Source organism: Pseudoliparis swirei, chromosome 18 (assembly GCF_029220125.1).
Source record: "Pseudoliparis swirei isolate HS2019 ecotype Mariana Trench chromosome 18, NWPU_hadal_v1, whole genome shotgun sequence".
NCBI classification, from domain to species: Eukaryota; Metazoa; Chordata; class Actinopteri; order Perciformes; family Liparidae; genus Pseudoliparis; species Pseudoliparis swirei.
The window spans coordinates 20440052-20463262 of NC_079405.1; the positions used below are offsets into that span (position 1 = coordinate 20440052).

The 23211-nt window shown below is 40.5% G+C and overlaps 1 protein-coding gene across 1 annotated transcript; it reads left to right on the top strand.

The window, feature by feature from the left end:
• On the top strand, positions 1-23165 carry stmn3 (stathmin-like 3). The gene is made up of 5 exons (XM_056437545.1): positions 1-47; positions 11555-11650; positions 12238-12416; positions 18866-19057; positions 22196-23165. The coding sequence occupies exons 1-5, from the start codon at positions 29-31 to the stop codon at positions 22253-22255; spliced, it is 546 nt and encodes a 181-aa protein (XP_056293520.1). The 5' UTR covers positions 1-28; the 3' UTR covers positions 22256-23165.
• Positions 23166-23211: the final 46 nt, after the last annotated feature.

Here is a 23211-nt window from a genome sequence, read left to right on the forward strand (position 1 = left end):
CTCTCCTCTTCCACCACCGTCAGCAACAATGACCAGCACAGTATCAGGTAAGACGACACGCTCCACGCCATGCTGATTGTTTATAGTTGAAATTGTGTGTGGAATGCTGGGGGGGCGGCATTGTTTTAAATCCATTTGATGATGCAGACGGTGAAGAGGATCTATGTTTATCTGTGTAATTGTCATGGCAACTGGGGTTTTCTCATTGTAGTCGGGTTCTGATGGAGATGAGAGACCCTCCCCATGTCCCACACGGACATGTGGGCGCAGCCAGATTCTTCCAGAAACAGCTTGTTATTGGTCAGTCATTAGCAGTAATGTCACCACAGCTGACCAGCTCCCTGATGAGGATCAAGAAAAGAAAAGAAACTGAACACAGATTCACACTGAGATTGGTAATGAGAGACCTAGACCACTCTTGTGAATGTATACTGCAAGTAAAGGAGGACAAAATGGATACTGGAATAACCATCACATTATCAATATTGATGTGTTGCTATATTTAGTACTTCTGTTAAAAAAGAAAAGTTCATCATATGTTTAAGCCATAAAATCAGATGTTCTTGTAGAATCCAGACTTTAAAGTAATACATATAATTTGCGATGCCTCCTGCCTCCGTGGCCCTGCCATTGACAAGAAAGTAGCATCAACTAATTCAAAAGCCTTCTATAATCAACGTAAGCGCAGCAAATGTATCTCTTGTCAGAGAGACACATGTGTATGATCACTTTCTTTTACAAATATCATGATAATAATAAAACAAGACTTGTGAGTCTACTCTACACAGTGGTGCTTCGAGCTAAATGCTAACATCAAAACGGGAAGCAGGTTGACGATGACAATGCTAATGGGGCGGTGTTAAGCAGGTATAATGTTCATCAGCTTAGTTTGGCACGTTAGCATGCGTATATTTGTTTATTAGTACTAAACATGCAGAGGAAGCAGACGGGAGTGTCCCTGAGAAAACAATGTAGACTATTGGACAAATTTAGGTTTTTGGAAAATATTAGAAAAGTCAGAGCATTACTGAAGATATATTGTTTACAAACCCTTGTGTCAATCCATTCAGTAAATGATGAGGATCTTTACTGGACAATAAATACACTTAAACCTTAAACTTAAATAATTATCAGCCACAAGTCGTGAACATTAACAGTTCACCATAATTTGATATGACTTGTTAGAAAATAGTTGCTCATTTACCAGCATTTACAGAGCAATGTTAGCATACATTTTGTTTTCACCTGACGCTAGTCCAATATTCACTCTGTTTTTGGTCTCGACAAACTACCAAAGGAAATATCTAATAAAACAATAACACAAAAACATTGTCATAAAAATAAACGACATGATGCCCTCTCTACTCGTCATCATATTGTACTGCTTGGGCAGAAGCCATTCTATTCAATTCAATTCAATAATGGGCTATACAAAATAAACTGATTTGAATTGAATTGAATTCATTTTTTTTATATAATCACAAATCACAAATTACAAATTTACCTTAGAGGGCTTTACAATCTGTACACATACGACATCCCTGTCCTGGGACCTCACATCGGATCAGGAAAAACTCCCCCAAGAAAAAAAGAAAAAAATAGGGGGAAATAGGGAAGAAACCTTCAGGAGAGAAAAAGAGGAAGTTCCCGCTCCCTGGATGGACAGAAGCAATAGATGTTGTGTGTACAGAATGAACAACGTTACAGAGATTGGAATGTGCTTATAAAGTTTTATTAAGTACGGCAGAGAGACATAACAACACTAAAAACAACACAGAACAGGACCTGGGTAAAAGTCATGTGATTGTTTCTTAAAGGTCCAGTGTTTTGTGTGTAATCAGCTGAAAATATGAATAGTGTTTTCGTTAGCTAAGATTGAGCCCTTCATAGGACATGAATAGGACCCGACATGTCGCACCGCCATGTTTCGACAGTAGTCCAGATTGGACAAATCAAACCGTGCCCAGATAGGGCCGTTTCTGTCTTCTCCCACTTGCCACAAGGAAGAAGTTTCAGTTGGTTGCAATCTGCAACCTCATCAATATGTCGTCAGATCCTAAACACTGGCCTTTTAAACAATAGATTGCTCTGAGCGTCAAATACTGATGCGAATGGGTTCACATTGGACTTTTTTTTTGCTCCGTCCCGATGACGGAGAGCCGAGAAGTGTTAACGCGACACGTAGAGACAGAAATGACATGCTGCTGGTTAGATACGATCAATAACAGACGGCTGTTTAGTTTAATAAAAGAACAAAGACGTGGTATAGAGAAAATGTCAGGGGGGCGGGCCAATTTTTTTTTATGGCATGCGATCTACCATAGACTACTACGCCGCGATCGACTGGTAGATCGCGATCGACGTATTGAGCACCCCTGCTTTACATAATGCATTGAGACATAAATTAGAAAAGAACACGGCATAAAAAACATTCAAATGCAATTTAAAAGAAGTGCATTAAGAACAAATACCTAAATACTGAATAGTGGTTCATATTTGAGGTTCAAACACTGTGCTAAGCATCAATATATTTGTAACCTGAATTAAATGCATTAAATAGCATATGAGATATTTCAGTCTAGGCCAAAGTGTATAGGACAGTTTACATCCATTTATCCTATACATATGTTTGGTAACATAAAATGAGCCGAACAAAGTTGTCACTCATTTGGCGATAGCCTGAAGAGTGTGTGGATAAAGCATGAAGTAATTACATTGTCTTACTCATTAACTCCCGCTGTGACCATCCTGCTACGTTAATTTGAATGGTAATGTCCGTTCTACTTCTTTTCTATTCCTATGAGTGTATCTCTCCAACAGTGTCCATTGATACACACAGTTACAGATCAGTATGCTGTGTTTCTAATGACTGATCATTTTATCTGGAGGCTTTTTAAAATGCTCACAGCTGCTATTTCTAACTTCTCATTGGTAAGCAGGTGTCTTAGAAGATGTTTGGATAACTGGAAAACGTTAGGAGGTCATTGTTACAGGTCAACATCTTTACTCATTTGTTATTTTACTAAAGTTGACATAGTACCACGTCTACAAAAGGATCAATCATGAAGCTGAGTGATTTTACCAACGTCAGCCTTTAAAATGACTTCCACATGAGACGGTTATTCAGTTGTGGGTGTCCTGCTTCATATCATAACAATGATCATTGTGCTCCCACGTGCTTCCTTGTATTTGATATGAGAGATTGATGGGAGGTCATGCCATCTGAATAGTCATTTCCATCACTACCTCCCTGCACCATCCTTCATCATCATTGTATGTCCACACTTACTCATACTCTTGATTACACAGACTCTTTCAACTTTTTTAAATGTTAGCCCTGAGTGGGCCGATGCCAATATTCACCATATTGAGTGCTATGTTGAAAGTAGTTTCAAAGATGTCTCCAGAGCAGCAGGCAAAACATTGTTTTCTTTGAATTTGGAGTCTTTCCCTTTGCACCAAACCCCTGAATAATAAATGAAGCACTGCATGCTCTCTGGCTCGTGAGCTTGTCAACGCCCTGCTTCTTGTCTCTTTGTGAACACACCTCGTGAACCTCTTTGATGCGCGCACACACACACACACACACACAAAAACACACGCACACACAGCCACTGCCTCCATAGAAAAGGGAGGAAGTGGCAGGTGCTCACAGTTGATTTCATGTTATGCCGGCAGCTCACAGCAATAAACACATTAGATGATTACAATACCATAATACTACGGTGTGGTGTAGAAGCCAGCCATTTTGAGGATTCAGTGGAGTAACAGAGCTCACTGCCCTACTTCAGACTCCGGGGGAGTGTGAACACCTACCTTTAGCAATATACTCTGTAGCTGTCTTCAATGTATTCCCTTAATAAGAAGAGTAGGAAGCAGATGAATAAATGGATGCATTATGTTTGATTCTCTGGTGCTCATATGGCTGTACGCATAAGACTAAATTGGCTCACGGTGCTACTCCTTAGCTCTCTGGCTGAAGTGCCTGTCTGGGTCAAATGAAGGAATATGAATTATCATTTTTATATTTCTAACTATTGTGTTTAGCCACAACTGTATTAGTGCATTATTGCTACAGTGGAGAATTCAACCACGTTAGGAGGCACCAGTGTTTAAAGCTGTTCTGAACAGCCACTCGAAGACGGGGCGAAGCAGTCAGAGGGAGGGGCGGGTGACTCAATTATTCATTAAATATGGAGATAACAGTGCATGTTTTTAGAAAGTTTCCTCAGGAAGACATAGATGTTGCTCTTGGTTGTTTACATAAAAAGTGACAAAAATAAATAGAGTTTAAAGATTACTCAATGCAAAATTCATAACACGAATAAATCAGCAAACAAAAATCAAGGTATAATGAAGTAATGTCAAACTGAGCAGAGGCCAAAGTCACTCTCCCTCTGTGTGTGTTGTAAGACTGTAGGCTATGTAAGAAGTGGACGTTTAGTCAACATGATGTCACCCATTGGTGTATTGTGGACGCAATTTTGCATCTTGTTTTTTTTTTAACCAGAAGTGACACGAGAGGGTAGAGCTAAATACAACAGAACATAAGACAAACAAGTTGTTAGACGAGACAGGGACAACTCCAGCACCGGACAACATTGTGGTAGCAACCTGTCAATCACAAGGTCGCCCCGACCTGTTTGAATAATAAAGAACAGTATGTTGATGCATACTATAAACTTTTTTTATGTACCATCTTCTTTTAATTGGCTATACAAACTAAGTAGCTTTGTCTTCAGTTGGATTTTAATGGAGCAGATTACTGTTTGTACTGTTTGGCTTGTATTAATACAATAAAGTATTTAGTGGTGTGCTGTGGCTGCTTCACCCAAACTACGTGCAGAAACTTTGTGGGCAGAAACAAATGCTGGCTGCAGCCGATTTGGAGACATCATTTGATACGGATCATGGTGCTGTGTGTCTGTGGACATATAGGGCCTGTGGGCCCGCATAGGGAACCACGTGGTTGGGACGCTGAAAAGGACTAATGGCTCCATCCTGATGAGCATCTCAATAATAGATGACCTTGTGGTGAATGCACGCATCCCACTCTCTCTTCCTGTCATGCCAGTAAAACCTAAGCAATCAATTCTATGACACAGACAGTGTGAAGTACAATACACAACAAGTAAATGAACTGTTCCAACCGATTGGCACCTGCCTCTCTGAACAGCAGAGGGCGTGTTTCAACATCCAATGTGGCATGAGTAAACTGGATCAACGTTCATTTGTGTTATGTCTTCTTTTACTGTGAAGTATTATCTAGCTTATCCTCGTTTATGTAAGTGGGCTGGACAAAATGAGATAATAACCGGCATATTTTCATTTAGTTCGGGAGCTTTATTAAATTTGAATTAAATTAAAGTAATTACTTATTGGGGACCCTCTGGAGTCCTCTTCATGGACCCTAGCTATTATATAGAAATTGTGACCTGTTAAAATTGTATTCACTTTACACTGCCTTTATGTCACCGTGGAAATGCACACTGGGGCTGTGAGGCTTATTTGCACACATTGCAACATATTTTGCATCTTAACCACCCCCCCCCACACACACACACACACACACATACACACACACACACACACCTAGACACACAGGAGGAAGTATTCATGTGGGACTGCTTGTTTTGCAGTCATGGTGCAGGTGCATAGAGGGACAAGGACAACTCTCTTGATGGGTCACTTGAGGACAAGGATCTCTAAAAAACGATAAGAAATACTTGATCCATTTCTAAAATTACACTTTAATGCTTTAAACTAATTAATATGACTGTACTGTAATGAAAAACATTAATTATTGGCCCACCACACTGGAAAACAATCACCATGTCTCAAAACGAAATTCACTGTTTTAAATCAGCCAGTTCCGAGTTGTGCTATTCTGTGATTACACTCACAGAACAGCATGTTCTCTGCTTTCTGTGGACCTGAAGCTAAACTATCAGCAGATTACAAATAAACCTAGGCCTCATGTGGAAGAGAGAGAATTTCGAGTTATCCAGACCTTTTTAACCTGACATGTGCTCTGATATAGATGATTGATATAATGAGAGAAGTAAGCTGAACAATGAATGCGAAAATACAACTCATAATAATAAGAACAGCAGTGGATATAATACGTATATGAATAAAAGCAGTAATGGTATCGTTAACAGTGAAAAGGTGTGCGCACAAGACAGGCCAGGATAACTCAATACACTGGCCACCTCTGTATCGTTTAATCAGGCTAAGAAGACAGCCATATATCCACAGATGTATGTGTGTGCGTGTGTGTGTCTGTCTAACAGGTCTTGTTACTCTCCCTGGGATTTCCCCACCACCACCAAGGAATGAAGACACGTAGTGTAACATTTGGCAATGTACTTTATTTGTAGCTCTGCTCTGCCGGTCTCCTCCCTCCATCTCCCTTGCAGCTCATATAACAGAGAGACAATCAACCTGATTCACCACATCTGAGGCCAATTAGGTCTATTCCCGGCACCTGTTCCCTAAGCCACTCCCCCACACACCTCCACAGCTGATCCTAACTACACCCAGCCACCACAGTGTGCAATAGGTATAGGAGGACTCAAAGAACTCCAGGATGGACCCACTCAAAGGAGACACCGTTGGAGGAGGAACCCTGTGTGGTTGGGAGCCACCATTGGTTATAAAGGGGCGCTTCAGGACCTTGTCCCTAACACCCTCAATTTACATGCCAAACAAACCGTTATTGCGTCACTAAAAACACAACAGATCTAAACCGTGTTATCAAACTGGGACACCATAGCATCTATGCAAGCAACGCATCATAAGCAATCTGAGCTAAACAAGTATCACAAGGGCGACGGTGGCTCAGTGGTGAGCAGGGTCCTCCTTCAATCGGCAATTCGATTCCCCGGCTCTGCTAGCCCATGTCAATGTGTATATGTAAAAATGCTTTGATTGGTCGAAAGACTAGAACAGCACTATACGAGTTCAGGTCCATTTACCATTTACATAATACATCATTCACACTGCCCATCAAGACTCAAACTAATCATTCATTCACTGACGACACAGCCACATTTGGACCAAGGGCACATCGACATGGGCTAGCGTAGCCGGGGGTTCTTCCTTCTTGGCAGTTAACAGTAAACAGGTTGGACCTTATGCCATGATTGCGGCTGCTGCTTCTAATAATGTCAAGGACATGTTTTTTAATGTGCCGCTGCCCTGTAGACAACAAAACGTTTGATAAATTAATGCAATGGATTCTGTACAGAACAAGATAATGAGCATGCTTTACAATGTGGCGTTACAACATTAAACACTTGTATAACTTCATCGAACCTTTTCTCAGATGTGTTGCCCTAATATATATATATATATATTATATATATATTTATATATATTCTTCTTTTTTTTAACTCCCATATTGAGTCCCTGTGCTCAGTGACTTGAAAGTGATTGTGAAATACATGTTAATAAATAAGAATCTTCCTAAAAAATATAAACTTTTCAAGAAATGCATTTCAGTCACGGAATAAAAAGACCCCTGTCACAGACATCAAAACTGATGGTTCCACTTTGTGCTTGGTTTATGTTACTTTGATTGTGTCCTAATAGCAGGGGGAAGTAGCCGCTATCAATTTGACTATCTAAATACATGACAAAGGTCACGTGTGATGATATCAGATCAGATGTATGACTAAGTACTAGTCTGATTTGCCTATTTGAAAGGAGTATGAGTTCAAGGTGAAATGAGTAACAACAAGACACATGATACACAGAAATGCAGTCACAAGTCTGTAACTAACCTCAATTCTGAAGGTCACCGGGTTCCGAGAATAATTTAACCTGTCTGGATGTACAGAAATAGGAATTGTCAAATGAGGGAATGTCTCCATGTAAAGCTAAGTCATTAATATACCTGATAAGAGAATCAGTATTCACATGCTCCAGGTCATAAGCAAGACCATTAAACAGTAAGTCCGGAGCCTCTGGACATGTCTGAGACCGCAGGCCCCGCTCTATTTACTGTATGTGTATGTGATGATTTAGATGCTGAACTCTTGTTCGCCTCGTGCACTGTGTCCTTGATGCAGAAACACAAGGAGGGAGACAGCGCACTGCTATCAAGCCATAGCCACTGAGCTCACAAAGGGAGTAATCCATTGAAGAACTAGAACGGGCACTCGGTAGAGCGCATACCTTCGCATATCACAAGATTGGGCATTGAATTATGAACATGTTGGCATTAGTTGCATGCCAATTGGATAAAAATTGACCGTGCTATGGTAAAAAGAAGATTTTGACCTTTTCATGACCTTGACCTTTGACCCGATCGATCCCAAAGTCTAATCAAATGGTCCCCGGATAATAACCAATCATCCCACCAAATTTCATGCGATTCAAGAAGATGTTGACCTTTTCATGACCTTGACCTTGACCTTTGACCCGATCAATCCCAAAATCTAATCAAATGGTCCCCGGATAATAACCAATCATCCCACCAAATTTCATGCGATTCGGTTTACAACTTTTTTTGTTACGCGAATAACACGCATACAAATAAATAAATACACGGCGATCAAAACATAACCTTCCGCATTTTCAATGCGAAGGTAATGAACCTGATGAACTACATTTGGTCATGACCGGAACGTCAGCTAGTCTCGTAGCTAACTGATCTCTGAGTTTGGTTGTTCAGTTCAATAGAGGAACAGGTACAGGGGAAGAAATGATTTCCCGATAGGCAGATAGGCTGAATGGCAGAGCAAGACATTTAGAATTGTGGAGAGTGTTTGTCGATGTTTTGGCAGAGAGAGATGCTTCTGCTCAGCTTCATTTATAAATAAAACTATTAATAATGGGCAGCAGTATCGTGGGATGTATCTGTCTGTACATTACATTTAAATACCTCACTAATGGCTAGAACACTTTCTCATTGTCTCCTTTACTCCGAGGACAATTTGTCAACCATGAAGCTGAAATATGAAACTGTTGCCATGCAGAACATAAAGTTGGGGAGGCGGACCTGTCACTCTGGTTCCACTACTGCCTGAAGCCAAGCTTGTGACTTGCCATTCAAGTTGGCAGAACGAAACTCTCAAAAAGGAGATGGCCTGTGTGAAACCCTAAATTGTATTATATAAATGAATATATAAATGAAATAATAATTTTGGGTGGAATTGAAACTCAACGTACATTTTTTAAACTCCATTTCATAACACAAGTTGATCAGATATCATTTGTTATTTATCGATATGACATAATAAAAAAATGTAATCCTTTTTTTCAAAATGCCTGTTTGGTTTTTCATTCATTGGCTTTTCCCCCTAATATAGCTTTTCATGACCGTGGTGTTGTCACTGCCTCTCCCCTTTCAGTCAATAATGTCCCCGCTACCATGAGCTAGCAAGCTCAATGACTGCTATCAAACGTAGCCAGTTAGCTCCTGCCATAACAACAGTAATGCTAACATGATCCTGAATCAACTAACTAGAGGCGGCTGCTGAAAAGAAAGGCAGTACACAGATATGATGTGCGGATGTTTGTTATGTAACACTTGTTATGACGGAACTTTTCCACCCTATGTTTTACTTTGTTTATGCATTTTTCCCGTCTGAGACTGTGTTGTCTTTTCAGTCACATCTTCACCGCTTAAGCTCTTTCCATTCCAGTATGCACTATTGTTTAGTTATATTGGAACATAGTTGGTCATTGTCTAAAAAACAAGTCTGACACGGAGATACAACTTGTATCCAAACATATTTATTTCAGGATTGACTGGAGCAAAAAGCTTGTATTGTGGGAGTACATATAGGATGAGTGAAGAGTAAAGATTTGACCTCACTTCAGCACTGAATTAGCCAATAACATCTGAACACGCTGCACACACACACACAGCTGTCACGAGGTTCCGTGGTTTCTACTTCAACAGAGTTTCCTTTGTTAAGGAGTATCAAGGACACAATAAATAAGGCATGCTATCTGGAAAGAGAGACAGCTCTTAACCCTTGTGTTGCCTTCGGGTCATTTTGACCCGATTCAATATTTAACCCTCCTGTCGCCTTCGGGTCAATTTGACCCGATTCAATGTTTAATGTCGGTGTTCTTTCGGGAGTCAACAAACAAACATAAAGTACCTCACACTTAAACTTGGAAAACAATATTAATTCTAATAATTTTCTGGAGATTTTAATAGCTGGGGTCATATTGACCTCAAGGGTAAAATATGTTAGTAAATATAAAGGTAACAGGAGGGTGAAACATTGAATCGGGTCAAATTGACCCGAAGGCAACACAAGGGTTAAACAGGCTATGTGGAAAAACCGGTAGGGAAAGCTGACATGCAAACCACTTCGTCTCACGTGTACATGAATGTTTTTACTTGCACATTGTGTAGAGCTTTCTCATTTAAAGTGTACATCTGTATGCTCAGACATGCCAGACAGCTTTCTGATGGTGAGTGAAGTGTGCACAGTATTTGTATCTGAGACTGGGGCTGACTGACCACTGTGGTGGGAACAGAACTTAAAGTGTGTTGGTTTTATTATTTTCTGCTGAAAAGGTCAAATGGAATACACATTTAAACACAAGGCAAAGAGCAAAGGCGGGGGGCTCTTACTTCCTAAAAACATAACACTCACCTCATAACAGTCATCATCATAACTCAAAATAAAAAAATGGAGGAGCAAGAAGTGTGAGTCTCATAAACGAAGTCAGACAAAAATGAAATGCCAAACCTCTGGTGCACTTCCTCAAAAATTGCGGAAGCAGACATGTCATGTGGTACAAAGGGGGGGGGGGCAGTTGCAAGAACAAGAGCAGGCTCTGGTGCAATTTATTGTGGCTGGTGGCAGGAACTAAGTCGTGCATCATACGCAAGAAGAGAGACGTGATATGAAGCGGCACCTCAACAGGTGTGAAAACATCATAACATCATAACAGAAGCACAGCAAAACATTTATTTTCCATCACACCACAACGCTCACAACACGTGCTTCCTTTTGGATATCTATGCCCTGGTTTATGTTCATGTGCGCTCACCAGCCCTCATGAACCAAGTATGATACAAATTGAATTCAACCCACTCTAGCAGGTGCAACAAAACTAAAAGAGATTAAATAAAATCCAAATCAAATCTATCTCACCCACACATTCCTGAGGGGTAATAAGCCAATAATAAATACAAAACACCAGTGTGGGCTAACTTTTGCTTGTTGTTTATGTTTAGTATGACACTTCATTGTGTATTATTGTTTGAATTTAAGATGCTGCATGGGATAAAAGAGGGGCCAGTTAGTACCCGAGAGGTTCAAGGACGATGAAAGATAAAGTAATGTGAAATCTGTGCAAACCAGGCCAGGGACTTGTTTTCTCCTTGCACAACAAGGATTTTGTCTTGTTTAAAGGCAGCAATTTCAACACTTTCTTGTTTTTTTCCTGTGTTGTATTATATTACAATTACAGCCAACCAAATTCCTCACCGAAGTAACCCAAGTTTGATTCTGTCCCACGAAGTTGATAGAGTTTTATAGTGTTTCGTGTCTAACATTTTTGATCTTTTATCTCTATGTAATAGCCTACACAGACAAGATCAAGGAGATGTCCATGCTGTCTCTGATATGCTCCTGCTTCTACACACAGCCAAATCCCAACAGCCTCTATGAGTATGGAGGTCAGTCAGTCTGTTTGTCTGTCTCTCTGCATACCTGGTTGCCTGTTTTTTGTTGTTGTCTCTGTCTGTCTATTTGTCTGCCTGCCAGTTTAGCGGCTCTCAAAACATTAATATCAAGTGATCCATGAAGTTCAGCAGAGAGGGACGGTTAAAAAGGACAACTCATTGTAGATAAGCCACGAAAAGTCTGCCAAGGTCAGGGACAAATAGGACGACCTTCTGATTGAGTTTGTGGTTGTTAGAACTAGCTAATACTAACAGTGAAAGAAGACCTGTAAATCAGGCCATACCTATAGAATGCAGTGAAAGAGCAAAAGACAAGAATACAAGAATATTATACATGTATTCAAATATACAAATATAAAGTCCACAGACTTGTGTTAGCAGTTAGTTCCATGTGAGAACACTTAAGAAAATGGCTTTTTTTGGAATGAGATGCAGCTCGTGATGAGACACAGTCCAGATATGTATCACCCGGCCCTCTAATTTATTAAAGAGCATGTAAGCGATCAAAAAGAACTAAAGACAGGAAGAGCATGCACCTGATAAATAGCTCTCTTGCTCTTGTTTTACTGTTAATGTGTCAGACCTGGAGGTGAAGGGCTTGAACAAGCGAGCATCCGGCCAGTCGTTTGAGGTTATCCTGAAGGATCCTGACCAGTGCGGGGACAAAAGCCAGACTCAGCCGCTGCCTTCCCCCCCAAGGAGGGAGGTGTCCCTGGAGGAGCTCCAGCGGAGGCTGGAGGCTGCTGAGAAAAGGAGGAAGGTAAGCAGCATGGCCTTGTGTCACCGTTGATCCTCTTGGTGATTTCATCTGCATTGAGTTGCAGTAAGCTAACTCTTTACATTTTCAGTTGATGATTTCTGTACATTATTTTCCCACCCTACTAATAGCCTGGATATTCAACAATGATGCTCTTACTTTGGTATTTACACATTTTTTTAAACTCCTGTTAAATTCAATAATTTGTGATTTGGGGCTATACAAAATAAACTGAATTGAAAAATTTGCAACGTTTTAAAAAGTGATTAAAGTAAATACCACAACTATACTAAATATAGGAATATATTAAAATCAGATATAAAAAATAAAAATAAAATAATAATCTTATTTTAATCTGTAGAAATCAAATCTGGTTCGGCCATATTTCCTGTGAAACCCTCATAGGCAGCGCTCATAGCCCGGCAGAGCTACTCCTCTACATCTTCACATGGCTGATAGTTGTTGCCAAGCACGATTGCACGCAATTGTAATGTCTACTGTCTGTGTGGGCGACTATGGCTCAGTGATGGTTGAGGGTCGTCCTTCAATGAGCGAATCGGCAGTTCGATTCCCGGCTCCATGTTGATGTGTCCTTGGGCAAGAACCCAACATTTCTCCCGTAGCTGTGCCTTCGGTGTTTAAATGTTAGTTACTGCTGAGGTGCAGGTGGAACCTTAGCCCCTCCCATCAGTGTATGAATGGCTGTGAATTGGTGAATGATGTCACGTCATGTTAATATGCTTTGAGTGGTTGGAAGACTAGAACACGCTCTACAAGTACAGGTCCATTTTCTATTTACTGAAGTCACGCTCTCTCTGTATGTGTTGTAATCCAGGCCTCCTTCCTTTGTTAGTGCGAGTGAGCACGCCTTCAGAGCGGCCTCCGTTGTGCTTTGATCTCATACGGCCGGCGGTTACAGGTGACAACGCTGTCAGTCGGGGGATCCACCTCTGGTTTCCACTGTTAGCGTCGTTAGCACGGCAAGCTGCGAACCCCCAGCTCAGCCGTCACCTTGAGGCACCATGAGGCTATACATTCGCAGTAGGTTCACAGTTTTTGGAAAGTAAATGTTTGCAGTTGCCTTCAGAGCCTATTGTGCAATTGTGTTACCTTGGCACTGAGAGTCCAAACGCAACATGTTCACTGTGGATACCAAAGCTCCACAACTTCTCACCAAGTATTTAAAGAATGTTAGTCTGCTGATTGTTGTTGTACGGTTGTATTGCCCTTTGACTGCACGCCCTGATGACAGAGGATGAATGTTGGGTGTTGGGAAATAGCTTCCGTCTCTCTCAATACTTAAAGTAACATTATGCAACAATGGTACCTTAAAATAACAGCTTGAAAAAAATGGTGCCGCTACATTGACTTTTAATATGGCGATTTGCGCCTCCGCTATTGCCATCGGGGGTCTGTGGGGAAATAACTCCGCTATGTAGGATTCTGGGGCCGCCCGATCCGGGGCGGATGTACTTCGACCTGCTTTCTGGCAGTGATTACGCAATGTCATATAGTGCCAGTCCACGCTCGCAGCTACAGTATAAGGGCGAAGCAAGCGAAGTCTCTTGTAATGAATTACACGTTCCAATATAAATTATGAATATGTAGCTTTTTGGTGTTGTCAACAATATTGTATTCGATCACACGTACTCCACATTCAAACATTTAGAAAACAACGTATATAGGCTGAAAACGCGATCGGTATTTCATCTAAACTAAATGTTGTCATTCTTTTGGTTATGTTAGCATTCATCTCCGATATCACAATGAATAAAACTATGCAGTCACATTGATGTAAAATCTTTGAATTTTCTTACCTTATCGGTTGACATCATTTCTTGGTTTCTGACTTCGTCTGGTCATCAATACAAGTGTATGCGAGGCTGCATCTATCGTAACTGGGTATTGACGACACTGAAGTAAACGTTAAATACCTCCAAAACTGAAGGGGACGCTAAAAGGGAAAAACTCCATAATGGGGCTTTAAGACGCGTTTGTAAAGCTCTTGGGGAGAGTGGTCGTACCGTAACCATAAGGTACCCGGTTCGATCCCCGCTCTCCCCATTAGTTGCATGTCTAAGTGTCCTTGAGCAAGACTCTGGCTCCCCAGGTGCTTCATTGTAGCCGACTGCTCCTTAATAACGAAGGATAGTTCAAATACAGAGAGGAATTTCCCCACAGGGATCAATAAAAGTGTACATTTCTTTCTTTCACTTGTAGTGCAGCTCCTTTGAATGGCAGTTCTACTGAACAGGTATGCTGAATGATTAGTGAATAGCAAGGTTACTGATCAACCATGAGATGTGTATGTGCAACAACTTTAATTCTGCTCTAAAGGGACAAACACCTGCTGTATTTTATCTCCAAGCTTCCCCAGTTTTCCACTGCGAGATCCCAGCAGACTGATTCTTGGATGTCAATGTAAAACAAGTTTAGGGTATTACAATATGTGTCCTAGCAGGTACAAATAAAGAAACAATAGAAAGAGGGTTTGAAAAATACCTGGCACAAGGGTGTGTCGAAATAACCGGTTTGACACAGATAATAGCGTGTGTCGGACAATAGTTATTCAACCAAACATCAAATAAAAAACAGATCTAACTAAGTATAGCTTAATCCTTGAGTGATGCTGAACATATCATGTCATTGTAAAAATAAAACCTGTTTACAGCGCAGCACAATTATGATTGACCCAGATGGAATTTCTTTTTTGGACCTCGCCCTAAACCAGAGCACAAGCTTGTGCATACAGACATACCAACAAATATAATGCTAGTAATTTGCTATCTTTATCTTAACATAACTGAGTAATTTCCTGCAAAGATAGAACTTTATTTTGAAAAGACTGCATCCAACGAGTGGAAACTGACACATAGTTGGACTTTTGTAGAAAAACACTCAAAAATTGCAAACATTTTGTAAGATATATGAATCATTGTGTAAGGATACGTTGCTGTGATAGAGACCTTTCAATCCCGGTAGCACTGCCCCGAACCATACCCTGCTTTATGGTCTATTTGAGGCTTAATGGGCCATCATCTAAATGAACATCATGCTGTTTTGATGAAGACTTAAAACTAGTGATTGAGACCATAAACATGTTTAAAATGTTTACTTAAACCAAAAGAGAAGTAGTCATTCATTTTTAATAGACTTCTATATAACCAGAGGAGTCCCATGATGTGGTAGAGCAGGGTCATCCTTCAATCAGAGGATAAGCGTTTCAATCCCGAGTTCCGCTAGTCTGTGTAAATGTGTCCTTGGGCAAGACACTTCACCCTATATAGCTCCCGCAAGATGTGAATGTGTGTGAATGTTGGTTAGATGATAGGCTAACAATGCAATTGTGTCTCTGTGCTTTTGGATAGAGAAGACCATCTGATCAGAACAGCTGATGTCATGATTGACAGCCCCGATCAATGACAGCAAGATGTCGAAGGTTGGGAAAAGATGACCAGGACGGCAAAGTAAAATTCAAAACAAAGTGGATTTAATTAAGTGTGGTAGAACAAAAGTCCAAAGACACAAAACATTTAACGTGCAGCACTCGCCTGGATGAAGTCAGCTCAAAGCATCGTTCAATAACAGACTGGCGTTCTCCAGGAGAACATGACTCTTTATATCTTTAAGAGCCAGCGTGATTAGATAATATAGATGGAGACGTCACTCGGTTTAATCTTTGTCCGTCTCATCGTTGGAGCTCAGGGTGGTCCCACCCTCTGGGCTCACGACAGCAGCAGTGAAAATAATGAGTGTGCATACCTGATAAGAGTTAATAGCAGATGTATGGAGAAATAAACTACAGGATGGAACGTGTATAGTCTTCCTGATCTAACTTACACTAGCTTCATTAGGCCATGTAGATACATGTTAGCTGACATTATGTGAGAACATTTACACAGAACATGCAATGTTGTTGTAAATACCAGAACTAAAAAAAGAATAGCATGAATAGTAGTAGTAGTAATAAGAATATAGGTGAAGTACAATGTTTTGCCCCAACAAAGTGCATCTTCTTCTCTCACAACAGCGTCTGATGTTATAGTTGGTCGCTCACTTGCTGTTAGAACACAGTTTATGACGGTGACATTTTGGCCCCTAACAGCTTCTTGGCCTCTGTGCAACTGCACTGGTGGCACTGTCGATATTTGCGCCATTGCCTTGTCCATACCAAAGAGTAACGAGAAAAGATCATCACTGCTGTAATGTTTGATTGAAGGGTACAAAGGAAAATCAAAACTGGAGCAGTTATTTGCAGTCTCTAAGTCAGCAGTCAACGACTGTAAAACCGTTGTTAAAATATTGCGTCAATAAAATATTGCCGTAATAAAATAGTGTGCCAATAAAATATTGCGTCAATAAAATATGCTTTCAAAAAGTGTAGATCACTGCAACTACGAAAGGTTCTCAACAATAGATCTATGAATGAGCACCACAAAGTAAAAGGCTGATGGGTCCAGTAATGTGCGAGCTGGAGACAGAAGGATAGACAAAGTGATGCACACATGGACTCACACAACCCTGTGCGACGGATTACGCATTCTCGTGGTGGAGGTAATAAAGTGACGCATTGAGCAGATAAGAGGGATTCAAAGGGAGACGGTGTTGAAACATCTGTGGTTGGCAAGTTGTTATTTCAAAACAGCATGAGCCATGAAGGGATTTTAGAAATATGTGTCATCAAGTCAACGTCTGCATGTATCATGGTTATGTTGTGCTACAGGGCAGTAAACGTCTTCTTGATTGTATTGCATGATTGACAACTTTCAAGGTTACTTCACTTTTCTGTAGATTATTCATGTCGTTCTAGTTTACTGATTATAACCTGGTATCTAAATGCTGACTTCATAACTTTCTGCTATCTTATTGTGAGACACTACAGGACCTAATTGACAGGACCTCAGTAACGAACACCCACAACAACACAGATTACAAGAAAACCAAGTTTCCCGTCTCCTTCCCCAACCGACTTTCAATGATTCACACCCCGTCATAAATCAGTTTGACCACACACACACACACAGTAAGTTTATTTTCTATAGCACATTTCAACTCCAAAGTGCTTCACATAAAACCATTAAATGCACAACAAAATAATGCTAAAGAAAACCAGATTTTAAAACAATTAAGAACATTCATTGAAACATTTAAAACAGTCAAAAAGCAACAAAATGAATGTTCAATTAAAGGAAAAAGCGAACCGAAACGTCTTCAATCTGGATTTAAAGGAGCTGAGGGTCTCAGCAGACCTTCAGCTTTCCGGAAAGTTGTTCCAGCTATGTGAAGCAGAAAAACTGAACGCTGCTTCTCCATGTTTAGTTCTGACTCTTGGAACTGAAAGTAGACCCAGATGGGATCTACTTTCCTAAGGGGTCAGGATAGGTCATAGGTAGCAGCAGATCACAAATGATGGTTTTGAAGGGTTGTTTGGGCGTTTTTCCTGATCCGATGTGAGGTTCTGGGACAGGGATGTCTATATGTACAGATTGTAAAGCCCTCTGAGACAAATTTATAATTTGTGAAAATGGGCTATACAAAGAAACTGAATTTAATTGAATTGAATTGAAATGTATTTAGGCCCTAAACCATTCAGTGCTTTATAAAGTAGCAGCAGGATTGTAAAGTAAATTCTTTGTTGGAGAACAAGCCAGTGCAAAGTCCTCAGAACTGGAGTGATGTGATCCACTTTCCTGGTATTAGTGAGGACTCGAGCTGCAGCTTTCCGATTGACTCTTTTACAGAGACCTATCAAATCTCGCCTTTTTTAAGAGTGGTTTAATGACTGCAGTTTTTTTGTCATGCAGTGTAAAATATTTTTTTTATAGTGTGTTGCATCAGAAGGATATTTTCAGATGTTCTATAATGTATTCTATGCTTGTTTGGTTATTGGTGATTGACACACACATACACACTCTCCAGATGAGACAAAAGTTCAGATGATAGGAGGACCATTTCAGAGTTGAATTGTAGGAACTGTGTGTGTTAACTGTACTGAGGATCCTCAGTTTGTCGTATATTGCAGCCCTTTGTGTGCTTAATGTACTGACTTCCTCTGTACCCGCATCTGTGGACGCGCCACTGATCGCGACCTGACAGTTTCCTTTTGTCATTCCCTCCCGACTCAGCATTCTGTTTTCCGTATGCATTTCAATGATAACGCAGTTTCTACAAAGAGTAACATTTTCTTCGCCTGCACATTTCCAAAGTTGAGGCTACCTCGAGGAGTTGATTAATATATGGCAATGATACAGGCTTACACCAGATTATGAATATGAGTTTACATTTATACATTTAGAAACACACATACATTTTACTTTCACAAAACAGACATGCATTCCTCTGTTTGTTTGGTGTTCATGAATCCCTGCCAATCCCAACTGCCATTTCCATAACCCCCTGCATCCTATTGGTGACCCTGCTCTCTTTAATCTGTATCTCCTACGCTGCTGTAGTCCCAGGAGGACCTGTTGCTGAAGCAGCTGGCGGAGAAGAGGGAGCACGAGCAGGAGGTTCTCCACAAGGCGCGCGAGGAGAACAACGTCTTTAGCAAGAAGACGGAGGAGAAGCTCACCCAAAAGATGGAGGTCAACCAGGAGAACCGCGAGGCCCACCTCAATGCTCTCAAACAACGGCTGCGTCAGAAAGCAAGTCTCTCCATTCTGTGGTCATTTGTGACTGTTCGCATGAAAAATAATGTAACCCTCAATAATTGCAGCAGCAGTAATTGGACACAATCCCCATTTTGACTGTATAAGTTGGTGTTTGTAGCAGCTTCCGGGCCACCACCTGTGGGTTTCCCCCAAAGGCTCCAAGGATCAGCCAGGCACCAAGAGGTTTCGTTGAACGACATTTTATTCACACACACACAGCAGACCGCAAAACCTGCGCCTCTGCTCACTTCTCCCTGTTCCACCCTCAACTGGGAGCTTTTATGAGGGCGGCCTCGGCTGCTGACTGATTGCCAATCACCAGCAGCCGAGGCCAAATTAGAGACAGCTGCCACAGTGTTCATAATATCAAGTCATTCAATTTTGTTGTGCAGTTAACCCTTTTATTAATGCAATTTGTTTTAAATCACGCACATATCAACTAGTGGGGCAACAAACTATAGCGCCACCTCCAATTGCCCCATAGTCAGTGGCTGTTCTCCTTCCACATTATGTGAACCGTTCACATGCGGGAGCTTTTCTGTCTGTTCCAGTTTCTACATGTCAGTGTCTCCTCCACTGACTTTGTCCTCAATGGCCCATTCTTGTTCGCTCCTCATGTAATGCATCAGATATTTAAAGACAAGGCGTTGAAATCTCAAACGTTTAGGAAGTCAGGGAAAAAAACACATCAATTACAAAATCACCCTGACTACAATAGATTAGTGAAAATGTTTTTTGAATTACATTTTTAAATGAGCACCATTGATCTAACTGAGTCCCTTTTCCAACAAAATGTGCACATATATTATGTTTCTTAAACACAGAAAACTCCCCTCCATTGCCATTTATGTTTTTATATGTTGCCAGTAGACGAAAATGACTTTCGTTTTTGCTTCTGTGTCACATTGGGTGTTATCAACATGCAGGGTTAGGAAACAATGTGCATTTTTACGGCTTTTACTTTTATATCCTTTCGTTATTCACTCACTCTTTCAAAGTTACGTCTTGTTTCTGTCCGAGTTTAAATGGTGGAGAGCATATAATCGTAGGTTTTTAACCAAAATGAAATCACACACAGCACCTGGGTGTCATGTTTCCATCGTTGCTGATTAGAGCGGGAGCGGATTAAAAGAAAATCAGATGTTCCTTGATATTAGTGGTTTTATTTGTCCAGAGGGAAATGGGGTTAAATGTTCCGACTGGTGTAGCTTCAAAGCCGCCATAGAATATAGCATATTCCTGGTTATATACTAGCGTTAATGATTTTATGACAACAAAAACAAAGGCAGTGGATGAGAGCAGGTGCTGTATGCCGTTGGAGATATATAGTGCAGACCTTAAAATGGAAATTTGTAATCAACCACCATCAACTCAGGAACAAATCTCACATGCATTAAAAGCACCTGTGGAAAGAAAATGTTTTATATCTAAAGGTTTTATATCTTATGCTTAAGTACAAATTGTGAAGTCATATACAACACATATGTGTCCCGGACACAAACTGGGTTTATTAAAAGCATATTCAAGGACATGTAGTTGTGAGTTACGATCACGTGGCCGACTTTGGCTCAGTTGTGAGCAGGGTCGTCTTTCAATCAGAGGATCGGAGGTTCGATCCCCGGCTCCACTAGCCCATTTCGATGTGTCCTTGGGCAAGACACTTAATCCCCAAATTGCTCATTTGAATGTTAGTTCAGCCTGATGGACAGGTGGCTCCTCCCATTAGTGTATGAATGGGTCTGAATGGGTGAATGATGTCATGTAGTGTGAAGGAGTTTTGAGTGGTCAGAAGACTAGAAAAGCACTATACAAGTAAAGGTTAATTATCATGTGAACAGAGAGCGACCCCATAATATACCGAGCATAGTCAGCCTGAGAAGATAAGTTTAATGAAGACGAAAAGCCAGATGTTTAATGAAGACGACCTCTCCTTCTGTACACATGACATCTATTGCACCTGTCCATGCTGGAGAGGGATCCTCCTCTGTTGCTCTCCTGAAGGTTTCTTCCCTTTTTTCCCCGTGAAGGGTTATTTGGGAGTTTTTCCTGATCCGATGTGAGGTCAAAGGTCAGGGATGTCTATGTGTACAGATTGTAAAGCACTCCGAGACAAATTTGTAATTTGTGAAATTGGGCTCTACAAATTAACTGAATTGAATTTAATTCAATCTTGTGTTCACCGGTTGTGTTCAGTGGATATTTCTTCAACACAAGAGTAAAAAAGGTTGAACAGTTATCTCGTTCTAAACACTCATCAATTAAGTCAATCCTCGAGCTAATGAGCAAAGTGTCGTGCCAAAGTAGGCCCTACGGAGATTTAAAAAGTCAATATTTAACCATCCGTATCTATGAGCAGGCCCAAAACAAGGACCTCGTCTCTTCTTTTTGCCCATACTTTATACCTTTCCTCACAGCCTTATTAGGTATTGACCCTGAATTGACCCGAAGACTTGAACTCTCCTTGACGTTAAGAACAAAAAACTCCCGGTCAGGATGAGGTTAACATGCGTCATCCTGTATGTTTTCATGGTCTACTCCTTGCGTCCTTGGTTTCATGATTTATACCCATGAGAAATGGTCCGGTTGGTCTTCATCTCAGAAAAAAATCACATTCCTTTACAAGCCTTCCAACAACGTGATGGAAGTGAGTGACGAGAAATATGAGATAGGACAGTGGGCTGAGTTATATTTACGTTATAAATACTAGGTTTTTATATTTGTTTGAGAGTTGTGGTAAGAGAATTTGTCGCTGCTTTGCCCAACTCGATTTATTTGTAATCTGTGTGTTGTGTACGTGAATTGAACTCTGATCCAACCTCTCTTGTGTTCTGTGGCTGGTTGTTTACTGCGGTGAATTCTCTTTAACACTCCATGTCAGGCTGTAACAGAAATCACATCTCTAAATACAAAAAATACCAAATAAAAGCAGATGCTTTATGGATTGCAATGGATGCAAAGCAGGTTGGATTATGTTGCTGGGGAATTTCAATATCTCAACAGCTGTGTTTCCAATATTCTGCCTGAAAAAAATGCTTTGCCTCTTAAGTTTCATGTTCCACATAAGCCACATATCAGTCATTACGTTTCAGTTTGAATCATGTAAATGTGACAGTTCATCACTTTATTTTACAGGAAGTCCACGCCGCTGAAGTGCGCAGGAACAGGCAGCTTCAGGCCGACCTCTCGGGCTGAAGATGCCCTCTCAAGCAGTGGATGTTGCTTTTGAAACTCTTCTGTGTGTCAAAGTGTTCCTAGTTGTTCAGTACTCACGAATATCATCCCACAGTGCACCTTTCAGGATAAAAACTATTTGTAAATCAGCACCAAAACATTTTACTCATCCGTTTAATTTTTTGGTAAACCACACATATTTTACAGAATATCTACCTGAAGTCAGGTAGATATTCTGACATAGCCAAGTACAGCGGACATAAAGTCCACTCCTTAGCCGAATGAGATATGTGTCGGGTTTATTTAAAAGAAAATATGACTGAATAATGCTGACTAATCTGCAAAAATTAATTTGTGACTGTGAGTATTTAAATGTCTTCTGAGTTTTTTTTGGTACCTTTGGTGTGAGCTTATTTCAGGATCCACCTCTTCTCTCTACATTTAGCCCAATGAAGACCTGCAGTCAAGTAGCAGCTAAAAACTCTAAATCAATATTTTTTATTGTCACAGTGACAGTGAAAGTGAGGCCCACAAACAGGTTTTTGTTGATCATGTTCTAAATGCTTATGTAAGGGGAGTGGCTTCTGAAGGAGGCTTGAAGAGATGGGCTGTCAGTGTTGCCAACTCAGCCACTTTCTCTCTATATGTAGTGACTTTCTTTCTTTAATTTTGTTGGAAAAGGGTTGGCAACACTGGGTTTTTCTCTTGGATCATTGAAAAAAAATCCAGCAAACTCTTGCCAGTTTCTCACCAAACCCTATAGCTTTGACATAATTTATTTTACTACCATGACATTTTTATTTTACTTGTCTGAAGACCATTTTTACACATCGTTAAACAGTTTACAATTTTTCCATTTGATTTAACTGTTTTCTGAAACACTTTTAAAACACGTTTTTCACCCTCAGAATGAATAAAGAGAATGTTAGGATTTGTTGTTCCTTCTTTTAAACTTGCCATGGATGTTAATTACCATA